General features: G+C 43.9%; 1 protein-coding gene across 1 annotated transcript in view; it reads left to right on the forward strand.

Moving 5' to 3' along the window:
- The window catches only part of LOC137417037 (BDNF/NT-3 growth factors receptor-like), a 452,816-nt gene that overhangs the window by 54,840 nt on the left and 371,695 nt on the right, over positions 1 to 26,281 (forward strand). The window contains 2 exon segments of the mRNA XM_078786250.1: positions 5,566 to 5,775; positions 18,417 to 18,547. Coding sequence (XP_078642376.1) covers positions 5,566 to 5,775; positions 18,417 to 18,547 — 341 coding nt within the window.

Below are 26,281 nucleotides of genomic sequence, written 5' to 3' on the forward strand. Positions count from 1 at the left end.
TATCGCACACCAGAACTTGTCCTTTTCTTCATCGCTCCGACCAACCTGCGGAGCATATCCCGAGATGACGTTCACCAAGAGCTTTCCAATAATCATTTTCACCATCAACCTTTCACTCACTCTAGTCACACTCACCACACTGTCTACAAACTCCTCAGAAAACAGGACACCAACACCATTCATGTCTTCTGGGCACCCTTTCCACACAAACCTGTATTTCTGTCCCTGCCTTCCCTTCACCATTCTCACACCACTTCCCTTCCATCTCGTCTCCTGCACACAACATATGTCCACTCTACTTCTGACCAATACTTCCACCACTTCTCCTGATCTCCCTGTCATTGTCCCTACATTCCATGTCCCAAACCTCAGAAACCGATCTCCACGTTGAGCATCAGACGTTTGTCGTCATAAATGGAGTGATTTCCACCCTTGCTTCGATCGGGTTCCCCACCTTGAGTTTTGACGAGAGGGAGTGGGGTCGCCCACGGGGTACTTCGCGCTGTACCCTGCCCATATGTGGTTGTAATTGTCATGGTTCTCTTTTTGAGGCAATGTTTTTATGGCCGGATGCCCTTCCTGACGCCAACCCTTTTAGTCGCCTCTTACAAGACGCAGGGATACGGTGTACCTATTCTAAACCGGGATACACACCGGGAAAATAAGTACTGAATTAATCGATAATAATTAAGTAACTAATCAATTAATTGAATAATCAAAAAACAAAAAATACAGTTTTTGCCAAAGCACTTGATCACTATTGTGCCGAAATTTCAGCTTCCTATCTCAAAGGATGGCTGAGATATTGGCCGGACAAACAAACAAACAAACAAACAAGAAACCTGAGTGAAAACTGAGTACTCCCTTCAGTGCCCGGCAATGACGTTATGAAGTGCCTGGAAGTGGCATGGGAAAGGAGCAGTGTATAAAACTAGAATATCTTGGTTGGAAAAGTGTCCGCTCCCCTGAGTTAATACTTGGTGGAAGCACCTTTGACAGCAATTACAGCTGTGAGTCTGTTGGGATAGGTCTCTACCAACGTTGCACACCTTGATTGGGCAATATTTGCCCATTCTTCTGTACAAAAATGTTCAAGCTCGGTGAAGTTTCGTGGGGAGCATTGATGGACAGCAATCCAAGTCGTACCACAGATTTTCGATTGGATTTAGGTCGGGACTTTGACTGGGCCACTCAAGGACATTTATCTTTTTGTTCCTTAGCCACTCCAGTGTAGCTTTGGCTGTGTGCTTCGGGTCGTTGTCATGCTGAAAGGTGAACTTAAGTCCCAATTTCAGCTTTCTTGCAGAGGGCAGCAGGTATTCCTCTAGGATTTGTCGGTAGTTTGCTCCATCCATTTTCCCTTCTTTCCTGAAAAGTGCCCCTGTCCCTGCCGATGAGAAACATCCCCATAACATGATGCTGACACCAACATGCTTCACAGTAAGGATGGTGTTCTTTGGGTGATGTGCTGTGTTGGGTTTGCGCCAAACTTAACGTTTTGCAATTAGGCCAAAAACTTCCATCTTGGTTTCATCCGACCACAAAAGTTTTTGCCACATGGCTTCAGAATCTTCGGATTGTTTTTTTTGCAAACCTCAAACGGGACTCAAGGTGGGCTTTGTGAGTAATGGATTCCTTTTTGCTTCCCTTCCGTACAGGCCAGACTTGTGGAGTGGTTGGGATATTGCTGTCACATGCACCCAGTGACCAGTTTTTGTCATAAAGGCCTTTAGCAGCAGTTTTTGTTTCATTGCCATTGGCTCTTACTAGCCGCTTAGTAGCCTCTTTGATCTGTCTCCTCCTTGCTTGGTCATCCAGTTTGGAGGGACGGCCTGAGCTAGTCAGGGTCTTGGCTGGTGGTGGAAAAAGTCGATTCAATGCAATTTAATTGCAGACTATAAGGAAACGAAAGGTGAAAATTTTGAAAGGGGGTGTAGACTTTCTACAGGCTCTGTGTGTGTGTGTGTGTGTGTGTGTGTGTGTGTGTGTGTGTGTGTGTGTGTGTGTGTGTGTGTGTCTGTGTCTGTGTCTGTGTCTGTGTGTGTGTGTGTCTGTGTATATGTATATATATATATAATATAATATAACAAATATCATGAAACATTTACATTTTGTAGTCCATTGTATAATTTATATAAACATAAATGCAAATTTCGCATGTAGAAAAAGTATGTACACCCCTACATTTATCACTACTTCAAATACCTAAAATTAGAATCAGGTGCACCAGCTCAGGTGCAAATGATTAGAACATCGTTAGAGAGGATCTTGGAGGAACCTGTCTTATTTAAACCTCAGACATTTAGTTTGGTTTGGTCTTTGTTGTTGAAGTGTGCGGCGTCACTATGCCTAGATCAAAAGAGCTCCAACACGAGCAATAAAAGTGGCTACGAGGGACTGCTTGGCCTGTTGAGTGAGAGGGTTCAAGAGTTGCTTGAGAGAGACGTGATCTGGCAGATGAGGGAGGTACCAGGCGAGCATACCGCTGGATCGTGAGGCAGAAGAGTGGGTCCGTGACGGCGACAACAATACAGTAGTCAATTGACATTGTCCGACCGTGTGTGAAACCGAATACGTGGAGCTGCCGCTGGCTGTTCGCTTCCAGCCCGGAGCGTGGACCTGGAGCGGACCTCCTTGCTGTGCCTCTGCCTGAACCTTCCAACCCTGCTGTCCCACACGGACCCTTCTCCTTCTTCCAGTCATTCCTGCCTGCTATTCCGCTTTCGTGTAAGTCTGTCGTCTGTCCTGGGCATTGATAATCAAGATTGTTTTAAGGTTTGCCCTGTGTATCTGCTCTTTCCTCCTTCTAAATGCCCTTCTTTCGTTTCCTCTTTTAGTATAGAAATAAACCTGTGTTCTTCCTTTACCCTTGTTGGTTCTTTGGCTTCCTCTCATCTGGCCGCTTTAGTCTTTTCCCCATTGAGTACCTGTGGCGTGATTTTGGCCAACGCTCGGGATCGGGTTAGTCAATTGCTAACGGCTCGAGCCGCGGATTGCTAAACCGCCCGGCAAATACCATCTTGTCCGTGGTTCGAGTGGTACATGTCTCCCTGCTTTGCGGAGGGATTGGTAAAGGTATTCGGGAGAACACCTTGAGCAATAACCCTGACCAATTTCACCCCGTAAAAGAGCGTTATAAGTACCAGGACTAGAGACGGCCAGCTTAACAGGCCAAGGGGATTAACCCCCCCATGCTAAGGGGAATGCCGTCTCTGAGATCCGTAACAATATACAGTGAAACCTTGACTTACGAGTGCACCAACTTACGAGTTTTCCGAGATACGAGCCGTCACTCGGGCGGTTTATTGCTTTGAGATGCGAGCCGAGATCTGAGTTACGAGCTTACGCCACCCGCCACCAGGTGGGTTCCGGTCACGTGGTTATCTTGCCGTGCAAGCATCTCTGCCGTATATCGCTGCTGCTTTGTTTTCGCATTTTGGTTATTTTGGAGCTTACGCCACCCGCCACCAGGTGGGTTCAGGTCACGTGGTTATCTTGCCGTGCAAGCATCTGCCGTATATAGCTGCTGCTTTGTTTTCGCATTTTGGTTATTTTGGAAAATTTCTTAGTTTTAAGCATGGGTCCTAAGAAATTGAGTGCCAAGGGCAGTACTGAGAAGAAGAAGAGGATGATGTGCTTGGATATAAAACACGCAATCGTCGAACAACATGAGCGAGGTGTGCGTGTTGTCGACTTGGCGAGGCAGTACGATCGTAGCAGTACGATCGAAACATTTGAAAGGGAGGAAGAAACAAACCTCGTTGGACAGGTTTTTATTTAAACGCCCTGCAAGTGAAAGCGAGGAAAGTGTGGCGAAAAAGGCAAAAGTCATCTCCTCCACCTCCGCCAGCATCTTCGTCTGATCTTCAAGGTAAATACACTTAATAAAACCAGTTTATTTCTTTACATTGTGGCGGACACGGAAGCTCACTGGCGTGGTGACATCATTCCGCGCACCGAGTGGGCGGCGGTCACGCCGAGGGGTAGGCGTGGCCTCAGGATATACACCGGGCGCGCAGCCCGGAGCGCGCCAGTGTTAGTGAGCTCTTGAATAAAGACTCTTACAAATTACCGCGTTGGCCGCTTCCTCCTTGTTTACAAGCAGCGCGCGTAACGCCGCTTATTATGTACAGTATATACGAGGTCGTGCTTGTTTATACATTATTTGTTATTTATAAAGTACATTTTTCTTATTTAAAAACACGTAACAAAAAAAATTGGTGTTGTTTTTTGGGGGCTGGAACGGATTAATAGCATTTCAATGGGGAAATTTAATTTGAGAAACGAGCAAATTGAGTTACGAGCTCGGTCACAGAACGAATTAAACTCGTAAGTCAAGGTTTCACTGTATATATATATATATATATATATATATATATATATATATATATATATATATATATATATATATATATATATACATATATATATATATATACATATATATATATATATATATATATATATATATATATATATATATATATAATATATATACATATATATAAATATAATATATATATATATATATATATATATATATATATATATATATATATATATATATATATATATATATATATATATATATATATATATATATATATATATATATATATATATATATATAATATATATACATATATATAAATATAATATATATATATATATATATATATATAGATATATATAAAAAACAGGAAGTATATTCCTGTGTGGGGCTGGTGTGAAAAAGTTTTGACTTAACCCGGGACTCGAACCCACGGACCTCATCACTAACGCGGTGACAGCCCACTGAGCTATTGAGTCTCCGGGATATCCTCAGAGATTTCTCACACTAACACTGCGAGCTTTATAATGGCCGATGTCTTACGTGCCTGCTAGGCAGACCCCATATGTGAGTGTATGTATGTGTTTCAAAGATGAACTCATCTAGCAATTTAATAAACAGGAAGTAAATTCCTGCTTGGGGCTAGTGTGAAAAATTCTGACTCAATCCGGGACTCGAACCCACGGACCTCATCACTAACGTGGTGACAGCCGACTGAGCTGTTGCGTCTGCGGGATATCCTCAGAGATTTCTCACACTAACACTGTGAGCTTTCACTACTGTGTGTGTGTATATATATATTTATTCATTTAAGCTGTAATCCTCAGTAACTGGTGATCAGCAAGGCAGAAACAACGTGTTCGTGTGGCAGATGACATTTGTGACTAACAGGTCGTGCAGCAAGCGTTGTGAGGGGGCTCGATCTGTGCCGCGCTGCCTCATCAAGTTAGGGGGTTCGATTTGTATATACATTTCGTATGGACGTCAGTTTTGAAGTCCTGCAATAAATTGGTTGAACTTGAATCCAAGATTGGCAATTCACTAATGGGAACACTCCTATACAGTCTATTTTTTGGGAGATATACAACATCCATGATTCAAAGCAAGACTGTTTGCTTCACATCCAGTGTGGTATCCTGGCATGTTTGTATCTCGCTCTGATTTCCGCTTTTGGAGTATCGTGAGTCTTAATGGTTTTCTATCAGCCCCTTAATCCTCATGCTCTTTCTACCCAGGACCAGCAACACTTGTAGTTGGCGGAGAGGACTCAGGAAGTCCTCTGCACCAAGGTGGGGGACCAGGCGGCATTGGGAGCAGCGTTTCCGGCACGGATGGTGGGCCTGACACCGTACTCATTGGACTGAAAAGGATCCCTGTGATCGAGAACCCGCAGTACTTCCGTGGCACTCCCAGTCTGCTGGATGTGGCGTGCGATCCCTGCACATGTAAGGACCTCACTTTCTTTAACATCCTCCTATCAGTCGATGCAAACATTTCCTCATTGTGTTGTTTGTTCATTACCTGAAGTCACACGTACTCTTAAGTTTGACAAGTGTCATTTTGTTTTTCATGGACACCACCTTACACTCGTGCCACTGCATGTGCTGCTCTTTGCATTTGCTTCCTTTGCAAAGATTTGTTCGTTTTGTCAGGGTAAATGACGCTTATAAGGTCAGCACATTTAGAATACTAGGGCATGCCCGTACGTGGGTGCCCGTTCCTTGCCAAAAAAAAAAAAAAACGCTACCCGTACGCTCTACCCCACCCGTACGCCCGTAAACAAAAAAAACAACGCTCTTCGCTTCCGCCCTTCGCTCTGACTGAATTGGGAGAAATAATGCGCATAAGAAATCGAGAAATTATTATTTTCTCCGGAAGAAATCGAATTACGAACCGTAATGGCGCAGGCTCTCGGGCTCGCAACAACGCGTTCTGTGATTGGCTGCCGGAAGTGCAGTCTTCACTGTCCGGAAGGTTGCAAATCGCAGTTACGATGAATCGCAAATTAGTTTTAATTAGTTTTAAAACATAGTTTAACGGCAACATAGTTTTCCAACGTGAAATAAATGAATACGCTCTCAAATGTGCCGTCCGAGGCAGAGTCTGTTCGCCACGTTCGGCACACGTGATAGCTCGCTGCTCTCTGATTGGTTGAATCGTTTTTTGGACATAGCTCGGTAACTACTTCTCCGATTAATATGAAACCTTGAAAAGGCACATCCTCGGGTCCCCAGCAATATACCTGGCAAGTTTCAAGTATATCGGACCGGTAGTTGTCGAGAAACAGCGGTCACAGACAAACATACATACATACATACATACATACATACATACATACAAACATACAAACATACAAACATACACACAGAGATTACTGGAATTATAGATAGATATACATTGTGCATATAATGACATAAAATGCATTATATTCTGGTTTTGAACTGCTGTGTTCATTGCTGTCACGTGACTGTGAAAGTGTCAGCCACAAACCTCTCCATGATTTGTTTTAATCTCCATGAATCCCTGGTGTTGGGCTAGCGGCTAGGGTGCCGGCTTAGGATCCAGGGATCCTGGATTCGAATCCCGGTCGATCGCTGAATTAACGCCAGGGGGGTTGACTCAGCCTGTCATCCTTCCGAGGTCGGCTAATTGAGTACCAGTTCACTGGTAATTCCCTGTTTGTCGTTAAAGGCGGCAAAAAGGGTTGGCGGCAGGAAGGGCATCCGGCCGTAAAACATTGCTTCAAATAGGGGACCGAAAAACAACAACAACCACGGTTCCCGAAAAAGGCCAACCCCCGCTTTGCGGGGAAAAATGGCCTCTAAAGGTGGTTTTTTATTATTCATTTAGAATGCTGCAACTTTACGGTGAGGCAGCAAGGAACAGTTTGCTGTGTTTTGGCAATCGGTCTTTCACTTGTGTTTGTTTATACAATTTTGCTGCAAATCATGGTTGGAAAGTGTTGGGAAAAACGATAAAACTAAAAGGACAGGCCGTTCTTCATTCGTTGCCATTTGCTGATTCTCCGTCTCCTTAGTTGGCTCCTCATGAGACGAGTTCATGCCTGATCACCTACCGAGTGGTGTGATGTCCATCAGGGAGGATGATTGAAATGGCAAGCTTGTGTCAGGATCCAACAAGCCGCTTCTAAAACGACGATTATCTCTCATTCTTTTTATTTGTCAATGGAGACATACCCCTGTTTCATTACTGAACGATGGATGTAAGCAACCAAGGCTGTGAAAGGTATCTTTTTCAAGTAATGTGAGCTGAGGCACATTTTTATAATCCAATTATATATCTTTTCCACATATCTCGTGGGATTGTGAGTTGGACAGTTTAACATCACCTGCTCATGGTCACATGTCTCGTGGGATTGTGAGTTGGACAGTTTAACATCACCTGCTCATGGTCACATGTCTCGTGGGATTGTAAGTGGGACAGTTGAACATCACCTGCTCATGGTCACATGTCTCGTGGGATTGTGAGTTGGACAGTTTAACATCAGCTGCTCATGGTCACATGTGTCGTGGGATTGTGAGTTGGACAGTTTAACATCACCTGCTCATGGTCACATGTCTCGTGGGATTGTGAGTTGGACAGTTTAACATCACCTGCTCATGGTCACATATCTCGTGGGATTGTGAGTTGGACCGTTTAACATCACCTGCTCATGGTCACATATCTCGTGGGATTGTGAGTTGGACAGTTTAACATCACCTGCTCATGGTCACATATCTCGTGGGATTGTGAGTTGGACAGTTTAACATCACCTGCTCATGGTCACATATCTCGTGGGATTGTGAGTTGGACAGTTTAACATCACCTGCTCATGGTCACATGTCTTGTGGGATTGTGAGTTGGACAGTTTAACATCACCTGCTCATGGTCACATGTCTCGTGGGATTGTAAGTGGGACAGTTGAACATCACCTGCTCATGGTCACATGTCTCGTGGGATTGTGAGTTGGACAGTTTAACATCAGCTGCTCATGGTCACATGTCTCGTGGGATTGTGAGTTGGACAGTTTAACATCACCTGCTCATGGTCACATGTCTCGTGGGATTGTGAGTTGGACAGTTTAACATCACCTGCTCATGGTCACATATCTTTTCCACATATCTCGTGGGATTGTGAGTGGGACAGTTGAACATCACCTGCTCTTGGTCACATGTCTCTTGGGATTGTGAGTTGGACAGTTTAACATCACCTGCTCATGGTCACTTATCTTTTCCACATGTCTTGTGGGATTGTGAGTGGAACAGTTTAACATCACCTGCTCATGGTCACATATCTCGTGGGATTGTGAGTTTGACAGTTGAACATCACCTGCTCATGGTCACATATCTCGTGGGATTGTGAGTTGGACAGTTTAACATCACCTGCTCATGGTCACATGTCTCGTGGGATTGTAAGTGGGACAGTTTAACATCACCTGCTCATGGTCACATGTCTCGTGGGATTGTAAGTGGGACAGTTGAACATCACCTGCTCATGGTCACATGTCTCGTGGGATTGTGAGTTGGACAGTTTAACATCAGCTGCTCATGGTCACATATCTCGTGGGATTGTGAGTGGGACAGTTGAACATCACCTGCTCTTGGTCACATGTCTCTTGGGATTGTGAGTTGGACAGTTTAACATCACCTGCTAATGGTCACATATCTCGTTGGATTGTAAGTGGGACAGTTGAACATCACCTGCTCATGGTCACATATCTTTTCCACATATCTTGGGGATTGTGAGTGGGACAGTTGAACATCACCTTCCCATGGTCACATATCTTGTAGGATTGTGAGTGGGACAGTTGAACATCACCTGCTCATGGTCACATATCTCGGGGGATTGTGAGTAGGACAGTTGACCATCACCTGCTCATGGTCACATATCTCGTGGGATTGTGAGTGGGACAGTTGACCATCACCTGCTCATGGTCACATGTCTCGTGGGATTGTGAGTGGGACAGTTGAACATCACCTGCTCATGGTCACATATCTCGTGGGATTGTGAGTTGGACAGTTTAATATCACCTGCTCATGGTCACATATCTCGTGGGATTGTGAGTTTGACAGTTGAACATCACCTGCTCATGGTCACATATCTCAGGAGATTGTGAGTGGGACAGTTGACCATCACCTGCTCATGGTCACATATCTCGTGGGATTGTGAGTGGGACAGTTGAACATCACCTGCTCATGGTCACATGTCTCGTGGGATTGTGAGTTGGACAGTTTAATATCACCTGCTCATGGTCACATATCTCGTGGGATTGTGAGTTTGACAGTTGAACATCACATGCTCATAGTCTCATATCTTGTGGGATTGTGAGTTTGACAGTTGAACATCACATGCTCATAGTCACATATCTCGTGGGATTGTGAGTTTGACAGTTGAACATCACATGCTCATAGTCACATCTCGTGGGATTGTGAGTTTGACAGTTAAACATCACCTGCTCATAGTCACATGTCTCGTGGGATTTTGAGTTTGACAGTTGAACATCACATGCTCATCGTCACATATCTCGTGGGATTGTGAGTTTGACAGTTGAATATGACCTGCTCATAGTCACATATCTCGTGGGATTGTGAGTTTGACAGTTGAACATCACATGCTCATAGTCACATCTCGTGGGATTGTGAGTTTGACAGTTAAACATCACCTGCTCATGGTCACATGTCTCATGGGATTGTGAGTTGGACAGTTTAACATCACCTGCTCATGGTCACATATCTCGTGGGATTGTGAGTTGGACAGTTTAACATCACCTGCTCATGGTCTAATATCTCGTGGGATTGTTAGTTGGACAGTTTAATATCACCTGCTCATGGTCACATGTCTCGTGGGATTGTGAGTTGGAGAGGTGACCATCACCTGCTCATGGTCTCATATCTCGTGGGATTGTGAGTTGGACAGTTTAATATCACCTGCTCATGGTCACATGTCTCGTGGGATTGTGAGTTGGAGAGGTGACCATCACCTGCTCATGGTCACATATCTTTTCCACATATCTCGTGGGATTGTGAGTTGGACAGTTGACCATCACCTGCTCATGGTCACATATGTCGTGGGATTGTGAGTTGGACAGTTGACCATCACCTGCTCATGGTCACATATCTCGTGGGATTGTGAGTTGGACAGTTGACCATCACCTGCTCATGGTCACATATCTCGTGGGATTGTGAGTTGGGCAGGTGACCATCACCTGCTCATGGTCACATATCTCGTGGGATTGTGAGTTGGACAGTTGACCATCACCTGCTCATGGTCACATATCTCGTGGGATTGTGAGTTGGGCAGGTGACCATCACCTGCTCATGGTCACATGTCTTTTCCACATGTCTCGTGGGATTTTGGTTTGTGAGGGTGGCGGTGGGGGGAAACCAGACGACTTGGGTTGACCTGGTCTGGGTGCATAATTTTCTTACGTACAGGTATATCGATTGGTTATTTTTATAATCGTGCAAGCCAAGTTGGGTGAGAAAATCAAGTCATCTGTCATATCGTTCGATTTAGCCCAAATAGTGGTCACATGATTCATAGCATGTTGCGGCTCCATTGTGGTTTACAAGGCATCGGTGTGTTTTTTGACTGTCCGTGCAACCACCCATGTTTCAGCCATCCCGGACAAGGCATGTACATCTGAATAAATTACTGAGTTATGTTTTCTTTGTATAATGACTAAAAGTGAACAATTTCAACCTGATTAGATCCGTCATAATCTGCAGTTTTTGACATTTTATTTTGATTTCTTTTTTCCATGTCTGCACTCTGATGGGGAGTGCGGTTGCTGCCACATTGTTATAAACAAACCACAATGTGCCTAAAATCTAATCGAGACTTTCAAATATTGAGCAGCGATTGGAATTGAGAAATATAGTACCGAGGAGATGAAAACAATATGTAGAGATGAGACACCTCGATGTTCAATATGTTGTGTTATAATGAAAACTTTGAGTGGTTTAACACTGTGTCATGAGAATCATGTTAATTGAAGATGTTTGTGCAAGCAGTGTTATTATCTCCACCACCGAAGGTGGATGGAGGTTATGTTGTTTGTCCGTTTGTTTGTGAACACGATATCTCAAAATGTTGTGGATGGATTCAGAGAAAATTTGGCAGAGATGTAGCGTATGTGACAAGGACGAAATGATTAGATTTTGGTGAAGATCCGGATTCGGATCCGGATGCTAGAATTTTTAAAGTGATTCTTCACCATTGGAAGATAGGGCCAAAAACGATACAATATACATAGCGGGATATTTCAAAAAGTTATGAACTGATTTGGACGAAACTTGATGGACAGATTGTGTGTCTGACAAGGACAAATCGATTCGAATTTGGTGAAGATCTGAATATGGATTCGGATACAATAATTATTTAATTTTGTAAGTGGTTCTTCACCATTGAGTGATGGGGCTAAAACCGACATATACACAATATCTCAAAACGTTATGAACGGATTTGGACCATATTTGGTGGACAGGTTGGGTGTGTGACAAGGACGAATCTATTCGATTTTGGTGAAGATCTGAATATGGATTTGGATATGAGAATTATTTAATTTTAAAAGTGGTTCTTCACCATTGGGAGATGGGGCCAAAAACGATATATAGCATTAAAAACGACTACTTGATTGTAATTATAAAAGAGTTTATGATTCAATCCAAAACTTGTCTTGAGAGAGGTTCTGAAGGTTTTGCTTTCAGGAATAAAGGAAATAATAAGCTTTTTTGAGCTGACCTGGAATCTCTCGTGGTTTGGTGTAATGCGGGAATCACTCGGTAAAGAGTTTTCTGGTAAAGCGAGTATTTATTATTGTTTAAAAAAGGCATTGAAATCACTTTGTGACTTTCCACTATCAGAGAGAGAACTTGTCTTTAGCAAAACCATTTTTCACCTTCGATGGAGTTGTCGATGCTGGCAGAGGTGAGGATGGGGAGTGAGATTCCGATGAAGGAATAGTTGAAAGGGTTGGGGAGTAGAAGGATGGGGACTGAACTAAAGCCTTCAAGTCTAATACATGATGTGTAGAAGACACATATAGCACCTGGATCATCACTCTAGTAATCTCTCAACTGAACGACCAGCATGGACTACAAACGACCTGCCCTTTGCCATTCCCATTTTTCTGACATGAAGGAAATCCACACAAACAGACCGTTTTCAAGCATGAGTACTAGCTTATGTGAAAGGCCTTTTGGCATAAGTTTGTTCTTGGGTCTTGTGTAAAGATGGACCTTGACCAATGACCCTAAATATCAGAGACCTGCAGCAGTGTCCTGGTGCATTGGAAACCGCTGCAGCCTTTTCGACAGTTCGGTCACGTCGATCGAGCGGTGACGCTTGGCATACGGATCCGCAGGCCCGCAGGAAGAAACAGGATTTGCTCGGGACCATGGTGGTGAGCACCCTCGTTCCTCCGGCCTTCCGCTCCCGGGTCCAAAACTGGGCGGCATTGTGCTGCCTGTGCCAGTGCGGAGAAAACTTTCCCGAGACTCTCATCTGCAAGTGAAAGGAAAAAGGGCCGAGGCACGATTTCGTGTTGCCCCTCGTCCGGCTCAGCTAACTTGATTTGATGGCTGTGACCACACTGCCACCATCGATCGCCAAAATGCTGCCCCGCTCCTTGCACAGCATTGACATGCTGGACAGCTCTCATTATGTGATGGTGGCACTGCCGCTGATATGGTATCCTAACCGCGCTGATTTATTGTATGGATCGGTTGCCCTGCCAATATGTCTTTCTTGGAGGCTTTGGCTTCAAGGTGAATATCTGCCTCCCACTATGTTCCAACAATTCAGTAATATAATGGTGCATTGAATTGGCTGTCTTCTGACTTGTTTCGGTACAAGCATTGCTTCAGTCGTTTGATGGTTCATGAGTAGGAAAATCTGCCCATTACATTGACTGTCATAAGAAATCCAAGCTTCGACATGAAACTTCCGCATTGTCATTCATGGCCTTTATTAGCTCAGCAAACCCAACACTTCAGACTTTAAGCTATATACTTTCTGCTCGACTCCATTCTTCTGAGCTGGGATTTTCCGACACCCTTCAAAATGTCATGCCAGTAGTGACGGCTTCCATCAGCTCCCAAAGGGCCCAGATAAATTCAGTTTCCATGCCGCCTCCACGGCTTTCGAGCCGGTCGAGTGTAACGGCCAAAAACGGGCCTTCCCATCACGTCAACATCTCAAAGCAGGCGGGAAGAAGAGGAAAACAAAACGAGCAAAAATGCAAACATAAATCAACAACCACAGCATGCCACCATCAATTTCCTGTACAGGGAGACAGATGGAAAGAATGGTGCTCGCCGGCGCCTGCTGATCTACGTGCTGTGAGCTTTGGAGGCTGCAGAACAGGTGTGCCATCTCCCTCTTGCTACTCTTGGGTGGGAATTGAGTTTCAGATACACTCCTGTATCATTCTGGAATCCACTACTCATCTCTGCTCCGTTCTCTCCCCCCACGATTCTGATATCTTTTTTTGAGATTGGGTCAATTTATCATTCCATGCTGTTGACTAGGCTGCCAGAACACATGGAATTATGATAATGTGGTGTTTGCTGAAAGGATAATTTTGTCAGAATCACTGTGCAGGAGGATAGCCTGTTGGATATTGCAACAATACATTTTAAAGTAGCGAGTTGAAAAGTTGTTGTTGTTGTTGTTGTTGATTGTGATGTATCATCATCCTCATTGTAGCCCGGTGTTGGCTTAATGGTTAAGGTGCCGGCTTGGGATCCTCGGATCCTGAGTTCGAATCCCGGTCGATTGCTGAATTAACGCCAGGGAGGGTTGACTCAGCCTGTCATCCTTCCGAGGTCCGCAAATTGAGTATCAGTTCACTGGTAATTGGGGCACAGAACGCGCTTCCAGAGAAACCCAACAACAACAACATCCTCATAGTCATCATCATGCTCTATACAGAGCGTCGGTACTTCCTAAACAGCTTCCCGGTGTGGGTTACAATCCTGGACGGGTCACAAATCCGAACTAGGGTAATCGACAGAGTCTGCGAGATTCTGGGACTTAACCAAGTTTCCGGCAATAGTTTGCCTACTCTTCATGAAGGGCATCATGCGATCTTTAGCCTCCACCAAATAATGCCAACACACTCGTTTATCGTCCATCCGAGGGATGATAAACGCATCGATTCCTGCATTTGAAACACCAGGATGACAGTTTATAGCTGGGCCGAGATTCGCACCCCAGATAGACAGCTCAGAAGTCAATGTGCGTACGTCTCGGTCATCCTTCCAGCCCCATTGCGATGTACCAGAAAAATGAAAATGTGGCATTTGCTTTTACAGTCTTGTGAAAAAGTAAGTACCCCCCATGTAAAGTTTTGACTTTTTCAACATATTTCAACATACAGCTATTTGATCTTCATTTCAACAATATTGACAGATAAAGGTGATATAATATAACAAATATCATGAAACATTTACATTTTGTAGTCGATTGTATAATTTAAATAAACATAAATGTAAATTTCGCATGTGGAAAAAGTAAGTACACCCCTACCTTTATCACTACTTCAAATGCCTAAAATTAGAATCAGGTGCACCAGCTCAGGTGCAAATGTTTAGAACATCATTAGAGAGGATCTTCGAGGAACCTGTCTTATTTAAACCTCAGACATTTAGTTTGGTTTGCTCTTTGTTGTTGAAGTGTGCGGCGTCACCATGCCTAGATCAAATGAGCTCTCTGAGGCCTTCAGGAAGAAGGTTATAGATGCCTACGAGTCTGGGAAGGGATTTAAAAAGATCTCCAAACAATTTGAAATCAATCATTCGATTGTCTGTTAGATCATCTACAAGTGGAGAAGATTCCAAACAACTGCCTACTTGTTCAGGACAGGCCGCCCCAGCAAGTTCAGCCCGAGAGCAGACCGCAAGATGATGAAAGAAGTCTCTAAGAACCCCAGAATGTCATCACGGGACCTACAGGTAGCTCTTGCCACTGTTGATGTCAAAGTGCACGAGTCTACCATTAGAAAGAGGCTGCACAAATTTGATCTACATGGGAGGTGTGCCAGGAGGAAACCTTCGCTGTCCAGAAAGAACATCAGGGCAAGACTAAAGTTTGCCAATGAACACCTCGGCAAAGACCAGCACTTCTGGAACAATGTGCTCTGGACAGATGAGTCAAAGGTAGAGCTATTTGGCCACAGTACCAGAAGACATGTTTGGCAAAAACCAAAGACAGCATTTGACCACAAGAACCTGATACCAAATGTAAAGCATGGTGGTGTAAATATTATGGTTTGGGGCAGCTTTGCTGCATCAGGGCCTGGGCAGCTCACCATCATAGAATCCACTATGAATTCTTCATTGTACCAGAGGGTGCTTGAGGATAACGTGAGGCCATTTGTCAGAAAGTTGAATCTCAACCGAAGGTGGACCTTGCAACATGACAATGACCCTAAGCATACCAGTAAATCCACCAAGGAATGGCTGAAAAGAAAGAAATGGAGGGTTCTGGAATGGCCAAGTCAAAGCCCGGATCTAAATCCCATCGAGATGTTGTGGGGGGATTTGAAACGCGCTGTGCATGCAAGAAACCCCTCAAACATCGCACAGCTGAAATAATTCTGCATGGAGGAGTGGGCAAAAATTTCTCCCAGTCGATGTCAGAGACTGGTAGACAGTTATAGGAAACGCCTACTTGAGGTTGTTTCTGCCAAAGGGGCAATACCACCTATTAAAGCCAAGGGTGTACTTACTTTTTCCACATGCGAAATTTGCATTTATGTTTATTTAAATTATACAATGGACTACAAAATGTAAATGTTTCATGATATTTGTTATATTATATCACCTTTATCTATCAATATTGTTGAAATGAAGATCAAATAGCTGTATGTTGAAATATGTTGAAAAAGTCAAAACTTTACATGGGGTGCACTTACTTTTTCATGTGACTGTACCTGCGCAGTGACAATAAAAACTGCACCCACCTCTTTCAACACCTTAAACAAGTAAATCAGTTTGCTCCCGACTGTAAACCCGAGGGAGTTGTTTTGGTGTATAATTGTTAAGACCTCACCCGTGAAAATCCAATATTAGAATGTAAAATTTTCAGAGAATGATAATTCTTCACTTGGGAGTAGCAAAGCAGATGATACATTGCGTGACAATTTTTTTATGGCAAAGCAACTGTGAGGGCCCCAGGCCTCTGAAACTGTCCTTCAGCGAGGGCATAAGGAAAGCTGCTGGATCACGGCCTATAGAGATCCCACGGCGCACTCCGATGAGTACCTACTATTTTGGTCGATGCCCAAGCCAAATTAGCTCGCACCTTAACAATTCCCCAGTCTCCTCCCGTCTGTTAAACCCGATTTCCGGGCGGCCCTTGAGTTTGGTGCCCTTGGCTACTGATTGGTGAGAACAATTTGTGAAGTCGATATATTTTCGAGGAAAAGAAAGGACAAAGGGAAATGCGCGTCGACTTATTTCTGCAGTCATCAGCACAACCATCGTTTTAATACCATTGCACCACATACAAGAAATGCTAAACTGTTTTCTGCATCAGGCCCCTTCAGACTGAAATTGCTTCATAAACCTGCATGCCGTGTCTCAACTCGAGGTGAGCATGATGGCATTTGACTGCCATTTTCCCGAAGGATCGAGGCTCCAATGCAGGGTTCTGGGAGCTCATCGCCCTGATTTCTTTATAGTTGCTTGCGGGGAATCTGAGGACAATGTGGTGCTCGTTATTGCGAATCCTATCACCATCCTCTATTGCAAACCACGATCTCTTTTAATATGCTTTTCTTGCATACTTTTATGCAAGCTGGACTTTGAGGACATGTCCTTGATTTATTTCCAAAGACCTGTGTCGCCCTATCTGTGTACATTGACGTCCGCACCGTGTTTCAAAAACTTTGAGAATGCATTTTCGGATCTTTAGTACAAAGAATCACTTTAACTAAAACATTGTTTTTAGTAGTTAATATTTAGAAGGCAATGCATAGCTTTGTGAAGGAGGGGGGGGGGGGATTAGGGCAGGGGGAGGGAGTAATGGGGTTCCATAGGTTGATTGTAATAAGATTTTAGTATATATACCATGTGGTCGTGTCATTTAGAAGTCAACATCTCTTCTCCATCTCTCTTTGCTTTGGTCATTGTCCAAAGAAAATGTGTTAGAGAGATCAGACAGGCAGCGCTCTTCTCGTCTCCTGGCGTCACTCATCATGATCACTCCTCATAACCATTATTAAGCACACTTCGCCTTGTGCTATACTAGCATCATCATGCAGCCACAACCAGCTTGTGCCGGCCTAAAGACCTCACTGGTTCCCCCTTCATTGTGTGAAACCGGTATTGTGGCGCCATTAGCGGGTTATATTTAGTTTCCATTGCATATAAGATTGCATGTTCTTCCTTTTCACCCTTTTCTTGTGTCCCTTGACCGCTAGATCTGTACCGTTGATTGAATGCTTTGTAAATACACCTCCTTTAAATACAAAAAAACTTTTACCTTCCTGCGTAGACAAGGCTAAGTTCAGCTTAATTTGGTCGATCCTTGGGGAATCATAGTATTAATTGAATGCAGTACTTTTAACACCATTGTGTCATTTTCAGGGGTATTGTACCCCAAGCTCAGTCCGGCCGTGTTAATGGAGGCTGTCTGATGCCCCAGTATTTTCTGTAATAAAAATAAAAATATAAATCTTTCCTAATCAAGCAGAAGAGAGCTGTATTTAAACCTCGTCATTTATTATTGTTAGACTCTCATTGCCATGTAGTCTCTGCATGTTGTGGACTGAGTGTTCAAGTTCAACAAACGCATACGACATCAAGCTGACTAACTGAGAATTCAAACTTTTGTCCATGTGTAGCCTCGTGGATTTGTAAACAAAAGTCTTTTTTCTCACCAAATCATGGTAATATCATTCCAGCTCCCCTGTACTGTTTCAATCCTATTGCTTGCACATGTGTAAAATGACAAAGATTCAATTCGCAAAGGATCGTAAGCATTACCCATTAGGCCCGACGCAAATTGCTGTGTATTTCTGTGAATATGAGCATTTCATTGTCGTAGGTTGTATAAACACAGTAAATAATCTTTCCTGTAGCAGTTCATCATGTGAAGAGGAGGGACATTGTGCTGAAGCAAGAACTTGGTGAGGGGGCGTTTGGGAAAGTGTTTTTGGCCGAGTGCTTCAACCTACTTCCTGGACAAGAACGGACACTTGTTGCGGCCAAGGTGAGTAGGGGGCATTTTGTCTTTTTTCAATATGTTCTGGGTTTTTCGTTTAGTTCTTCTTTCCCACAAAACAATATAATTTCATACACTGTCATCAAGGAAAAAATGGTTGTCTACATTTTCTGTGCTCACATTTTAAAATCTATGCATTTCTCATGGGATTGTTTGAGTAGGCAAGAAAAAGAGGAAATCATGAAATCAGGAGATTCTGATTGTTGGGAGGTCTGCATTGAGATGAGGAAAATGAGGGGATTATTTATGAAAGAGGTAAAGGTGAGATGTTGGACATGGAGAGGATAGGGAAAAAGGGAAGGGAGTTGGAAGGAGAGGGAAATAAGGGAAAGGAGCGATGATTCAAATGTATAAAACAGAAACTACTATGACTACTTATTTGATAGGACAAAAACGATACAAATATATATTTGCATAATGTACACATACAGCCGTGGCCTAAAATATTGGCACCCTTGCACTTTTTTTCAAATAATGCACCATTTCTTCCAGAAAATTGTTGAAATTATAAAATCTTTTGGTATCCACATTTGTATTTCTTTGGTTTGCAGTGGAGCAAAACAAAAAAAAGCTGAAACAATTACTAAATCTTAGCTTATTCCGCATAGAAATCCTAAAATGGCCCGGACAATATTATTGGCACCTTTTCGAAGTTGTTAGAAACAATTAGATTTCAAGCAGGTGATTCTCCTTTACTTTGGAAATAAACTCACCTATGGTTAGTTGCAGGTGCGTGCAATATAAAAATAACTCATTCAACTAGTTTGAATGGAGAAAAGGAGTTGTTCTGCTGTTTTGTGTCACTGGCTGTACCGCAATGAGCATGGAGAAGAAAAGAAAACCAGAGAATTGTCTGAGGAGGTCAGACACAAGATTGTAGCCAAGCATGGACAATCTCAAGGCTACAAGTCCATCTCCAGAGACCTTGATGTTCCTGTGTCCACTGTACGCAATGTTATCAAGAGGTTTAAGGCCCAAGACACTGTAGCCAACCTCCCTGGATGTGGCCGCAAGAGAAAACCTGATTGAAGATTGCAGCGAAGGATTGTTCAAATGGTGGAGAAAGCACCTCGATCAACTGCCAAACAGGTTCAAGGTGACCTTCAGACACAAGGTACGACAATTTCAACTCACACCATCCATCGCCAACTAAATGAAAGGCGGCTCTATGGTAGAAGACCCGGAAGGGCCCCACTGCTAAGAAAGAGAGACAAAAGAAAGCCTCACTGGAGTTTGCCAAAACACACCTGAACAAGCCAAAATCCTTCTGGGAGAATGTCCTGTGGACAGATGAGACCAAATTAGAGCTTTTTGGTAAAGCACATCATCTCTATGTTTACAGAAAACAAAATGAAGCCTTCAAAGAAAGTAACACCTTCCCTACAGTCAAACATGGAGGAGGTTCAGTGATGTTTTGGGGTAGCTGTGCTGCCTCTGGCACTGGGTGCCTTGAATGTGTGCATGAAATCATGAAATCAAGAGATTACCAAGGCATTTGGAGCGCATTGTTCAACCCAGTGTCAGAAAGCTGGGTCTCCGTCAAAGGTCATGGGTCTTGCAGCTGGACAATGACCCCAAACACACTTCAAAAAAACAACCAGGAATGGTTCAAGACAAAATGCTGGACTGTTCTGAAGTGGCCAGCAATGTGTCCAGATCAAAATCCCGTTGAACACCTGTGGGGAGATCTGAAAACAGCAGTTGGGAGAAGGCACCCTTCAAATCTGGGAGAACTGGAGCAGTTTGCACAAGAAGAGTGGGACAAACTTCCTGTAGAGAGGTGGAGGAAGCTCATTCATGGCTATAGGAAGCGCTTCCCTGCGGTTATTTTGTCCAAAGGCCGTGCTTTCAATTATTAAGTCGAGGGTGTCAATAATTTTGTCAATGCCATTTATATTGATTTTATGATTTAAAAGGATATATTGAGTTCTGAAGCTAAAACAAAAGTTCTGTAATATTAACAGTGAAATAAAGAAATGTGGAGACAAAATACATTTATCAATTTAAACTTATTTTTTCGATAAAATTGTCAGTTATTTGAAAAAATGTACAAGGGTGCCAATATCTTTGGCCACGACTGTACATGTAACGAACCCTGCTTGATGGAATCTGACGGAATATTATATTTGACTGATGTGTAATGACAAAACATGTTGTTTGAAGTATATTTTCCAAATTATGACTTACGTTCCTATCACCATCCTATATTGTAATTATATAATGCTTTTTAGTGCACTTAGGGAAGTGATGTATTTATAAAATGTGTTTACAAAATTTATTGGAAGGTCTCTGGTAATGGTGGGCAGCCCACTTCTTCGTTCGTATGCAGCAGAAAGCTGTGGGGTCGCATCATTGACTGAGGGTGAGGTTGTATTGCTGATGTAGTGCCCTCTCCTGGTCAGGACAGGAATTTGGAATTTGTTCATGGTACCCGCGACAGCTCGCCTACTCTTCACGAAGGACACCCATGGGGTCGTTAACGTGCACCAACTAATGGCAGCAGACAGGACGCCCGTTTAACGTCCATCCGAGGCACGTCCATCATACATTGATGAATCACCGTGCCTGTGAAACACCGGGATGACAGATGATAGCTGTGTCCGGATTCAAACACAGGCTAGACAGCTCAGAGGGGAGTGTACGTATCTCGCGGCCATCTTGTCAGCCCTCTGATAAATTATCAGGTTCAATTCAACTTTGAATTAGCTTTTTACCACATTTTACCACATTTACATTTGCAAGTTTCATATTACCTTTACTTTTCAGGTTCACCTTCCACAACAGTTAAACATTCCAGTGTATTTTTGAGGCAGTTTGTGAACGCGGTGTTCTTTGAGTAACATTTGTTCCTTATAAATCCACATTGCATGTTGGATGTTCTTATTCAGCGCTCTCCTTTATGGCTTTATAAATGGATTTCTGTGGTTATATTCGAGCCACCTCAATGTCGTTCATCAAATGTTTTTAAACATCTCGAGTTTTGCGAGTCGCGTTGTTTGCGGCGACCGGTTACACGAGGCACGGATCATTCTCGGTGTTCGCCTTTGACATGCATCTTCATGGTTGGGTATCTCAAGTTGTTATTAGATGGAAGTGCATCGAGAAGACTTGGCCATATATTCAGCATCACATGTTGTGTGGCCTTGCTTTTTATTCAGTGTGGCTGGCTTCTTGCTGTCTTGTATCAAATTGTGTGTGAGCTTGCCCTTCGATGATTTTGTGAAACAAAGATTAAAGTACAGAAGGTATAGATTGATTATATTATCTGTTGTTAGGGATGTTGCTAAACAACTCGATGGGATAAAATGTGTTTAGGAGCTCGTATTACGTCAACAACACAGGACTTGATGGAATGTTGACAAATCGTGCACGAGGATGATGATTAAAAAATTATGTTTCCTTATTTTTGTAACAATATTTGATTGATGCTTGCCTGTTGAATCAATGTCGACCAAGGACCGCTCCCTGAAGAAGAGAAACACAAGCTTGGCATGTAGAAACCCTCAACATGATTTTTGCACCAAATTGAGGAATACGGTCGACTTCCAAAGAAACAATTTATTTAATTTTCAATGTCTGTTGCCTTGATCTCCTCCGGAAGGCTCACCTGTTCTGGACCCTCTTCATTTTGCCATGGCAGTTAAAGACCAGGAAGGATTATAGTGTGATATCTCCATCAACCAAGCAGTTCATCGTAAAGGGAATTTCAAACTTGACTGGAATATTGACTTCAAACATATATGCGTTCACTAAAATACTTTTTAATAGAGGATTCTGATGTAAATTTGAAGTTCTGTCGACTTCTCAATAAATATAATTCCTAGAAATGCTGTATGTATTTAAATCTGACGATGTTAACAAGAAACACTTCCCTGGGAATAACATTCGTGAGACGATTTCTGTTACGGATAAAAACAAAACCAGAAGCAACCCTAAGCTGCCACCATCATGGTGTCCTAATATTTAATATAGGATCTCAAAAACGTTTGAGCATCTAGCAGACTTTTAGGACAAAATGTATGTTTATAAAATTGCATATTGTCCAATTTTTTTTTTTTTTTTTTTTTTTTTTTTTTTTGTATACAAGATCGAGGCTCGTGAAAGAGCGAACATTAATCACACAGAAAGACAAACAGACACAAAAAACAAACAACATCGGGAGCGGTAGACAAGATGGGGAGAGAGGGGGAAGGACACAAACACAACATTTGAGAGCAGGGACCGAGAGACATGGAGACATCGAGAGATCTGTGGGAGGGAGAGGGCTTTGGGGGGGAGGCATGGGAAGGGGGGGGGGGGGGAGGGTGTGGGAGAGGTATAAAACATATGGACACTGCCAGGACTTCCAGGAAAGAAGTTGGAATTTCAAACAAGGTGGATCTGGGGTGAATTAGTGGGGGTAGAAAAGATCAAGGTTTTGGATGGGGGAAGATAAGAGATGGTGGTGAACAGCTGTTTTAAAGACCTGGAGGGAGGAGTGGGATTGAAGGGAGTGTGGGAGTTTGTTCCAGAGGCGGGAGAAAAGAGGAATGAAAGAGTGAAGGTGAGCAGAGAGCCAAGATTTCGGCAGTTTAACCATCAGAGGGTTGCTGGCAGATCTTGTGCGACCTGTAGGAATATTTGGGGGACAGAGCACAGAGAGAGCTGGGGGAGCAAGGCCGGAGAGGAGTCGGTAGAAGACAGAAAGACCACCTACCTGCCTGCGGTGAGTGAGTGAAAGGCCCTCAGATTCAGAAACTCAGAAAGGCCCTCAGAGATAGCTTCATCGCGGGAGATTCCAATGATTCTGAAAGCTTTGGATTCAACAGCGTGAAGCCGAGCCAGGTGTGAGGCAGGAGCACCAGCCCATAGGGGAGAACAGTATTCCATTGAGCTGCGGATGTATGGCTATTCATGGTTTTATATGGCTTGCGGACTTCCTCTCTAGTCGTAGTCAACGTGTGGCTCTGAATGGGTTTCTCTCATCTCCTCCTCCTGTTCTGGCTGGAGTTCCCCAAGGCAGTGTTCTGGGCCCTGTGCTTTTTCTGGTCTTCATCAATGATCTCTCTGACTCTCTTGAAAATCCTCTCTATCTCTTGGCTGATGACTCCACTATCTGCCGCTCCATTCCTCATCCCTCAGATCGGCAGTCTGCAGCCTCCTCACTCACTGCAGACCTGGACAAAATCACAGACTGGTCAAACAAGTGGAACATGTCTTTCAATCCTGACAAATCTCACGCTCTTACTATGTCTCTCCGAAAAGACCGACTGGACAACCCTCCCATCCACTTTCTGAATAATCCTCTCCAAGAAGTTCTGTCACTCAAGCTTTTGGGTCTCACTATCTGCCATGATATTTCCTGGGAAAACCACATTTCCAAGCTGGCCTCCAAAACCAGTCGCGGACTGGGCATCCTCCGTCATGCGAAGTCCTTCCTTGGCACACCAGAGCTCCTCACCACATACAAGGCTTTCATCCGCAGCTCAATGGAATACTGCTCTCCCCTCTGGGCTGGTGCTCCCGCCTCACACCTAGCTCGGCTTCACGCTGTTGAAACCAAAGCTTTCAGAATCATTGGAATCTCCCGCGATGAAGCTAACTCCGAGGGCCTTTCACTTACTCACCGCAGGCAGGTTGGTGGTCTTTCTGTCTTCTACCGACTCCTCTTTGGCCTTGCTCCCCCTGCTCTCTCTGTGCTCTGTCCCCCCAATATTCCTTCAGGTCGCACAAGATCTGCCTGCAACCGTCTTATGGTAGAAACTGCCAAATTCAAGACTCTCTGCTCACCTTCACTCCTTCATTCCTCTTTTCTCCTGCCTCTGGAACAAACTCCCTCACTCTCTTCAATTCCTCTCCTCCCTCCAGGTCTTTAAAACAGCTGTTCACCACCATCTCTTGTCTTCCCAAATCCAAAACCTTGATCTTTTCTACCCCCGCTAATACACCCCAGATCCTCTTTTTTGAAATACCAACTTCTTTCCTGGAAGTCCTTGCAGTGTCCATGTGTTTTATACTTCTCCACCCCCCCCCCCCCCCTTCCCACGCCGCCTCCCCCCAAGCCCTCTCCCTCCCACAGAACTCCCGATGTCCCTGCTCTCAAATGTTGTTTTTGTGCTTCCCCATCTCTCTCCATCTTGTCCACCGCCCCCCTTATTATATGTTTTTTTGTGTCTGTTTGATTTCTGTGTGATTAATGTTAGCTCTTTCACGAGCCTCGATCTTGTATACAAAATATCTATATTATAATAGGCTACGGTGATTCTGTCTGTCTGTCTGTCTGTCCTGGGGTGTGGCTTACTCCGTTTCCAGATTAGCTCCACCCATTCTTGGAGAGCCTTCATGTAAACAAATATCCACCATTTTATTAACTCAAATAGCTTATTTGGGACCGTGCTGTCTTTCTCTCTCACACAGGTTTATTTCAACTCTAATTCAATATATCATTTCATTTTTAACAGTCGCTAACATAGTTTTAGACTCAGTTGAAAAAAAAACGGGAAGAGAATCCCATGAAAGTTTCCGTTTATGGAACGAAATGATTTCTCAAAGGCCTGTAAACTAAAGCCCATTCATTGAGTCACCCTCACGATTTTATCGAATTCACCATCTGATTTAATTTTTATTGATGGTTTTAGACTCGGTGTCAGAAATAATTGAGAACATTCACGCACACACGGGAAAATGCAGAGATATATTTTTTAAAATCGCGCTACGATGATGCACGAAAATACACCGCCTAAAATAAGTCGGGGAAAATTGTCGACATATATTAAAAATTCGCTTTTTCTTTTCCGTTAAGATATATTACTTTTACTTTTGATGACAGTTGTCACAAAAACGACATATATTTCTTCATTCTTATTTCACTCAACATTATTATCCGAAAGTAAAATATGTTTCAGGAAATTACCGAGAGATATATCTTCGTTTTTTTTTTTTTTGTGATGTACGTATACACTTTAAATAGGTTTATTTGAAATCTTTAATTTTCACAATGTAATTTACTTGCGATTTGATGATTACGAGACACTTCCTCTTGAGGATCGTGACAATTCGTGCGTTGCGTGGAAACTTCCATTTCCAAAATGATTGAGACGGGAGAGGAGCGAGGAGCGAGGAGTTGGAGAGTGAGGAGCGAGGGGTTGGAGAGCGAGGAGCGAGGGGTTGGAGAGCGAGGAGTGAGGGGTTGGAGAGCGAGGAGCGAGGGGTTGGAGAGCAAGGAGCGAGGGGTTGGAGAGCGAGGAGTGAGGGGTTGGAGAGCGAGGAGCGAGGGGTTGGAGAGCGAGGAGCTGGAGAGCGAGGGGTTGGAGAGCTAGGAGCTAGGGGTTGGAGAGCGAGGAGCTAGGGGTTGGAGAGCGAGGAGCTAGGGGTTGGAGAGCGAGGAGCGAGGCGTTGGAGAGCGAGGAGCGAGGCTTTGGAGAGTGAGGAGCAAGGGGTTGGAGAGCGAGGAGCGAGGGGTTGGAGAGCGAGGAGCGAGGGGTTGGAGAGCGAGGAGCGAGGGGTTGGAGAGCGAGGAGCGAGGGGTTGGAGAGCGAGGAGCGAGGCTTTGGAGAGTGAGGAGCAAGGGGTTGGAGAGCGAGGAACTTGGGGTTGGAGAGCGAGGAGCAAGGAGTTGAGGAGCGAGGGGTTGGGGGGCGAGGAGCGAGGGGTTGGAGAGCGAGGAGCTGGAGAGCGAGGAGCGAGGGGTTGGAGAGCAAGGAGCTAGGGGTTGGAGAGCGAGGAGCTAGGGGTTGGAGAGCG

The sequence above is a fragment of the Myxine glutinosa genome, chromosome 11 (genome assembly GCF_964187855.1).
Source record: "Myxine glutinosa chromosome 11, kmMyxGlut1.1, whole genome shotgun sequence".
Taxonomy (NCBI): Eukaryota; Metazoa; Chordata; class Myxini; order Myxiniformes; family Myxinidae; genus Myxine; species Myxine glutinosa.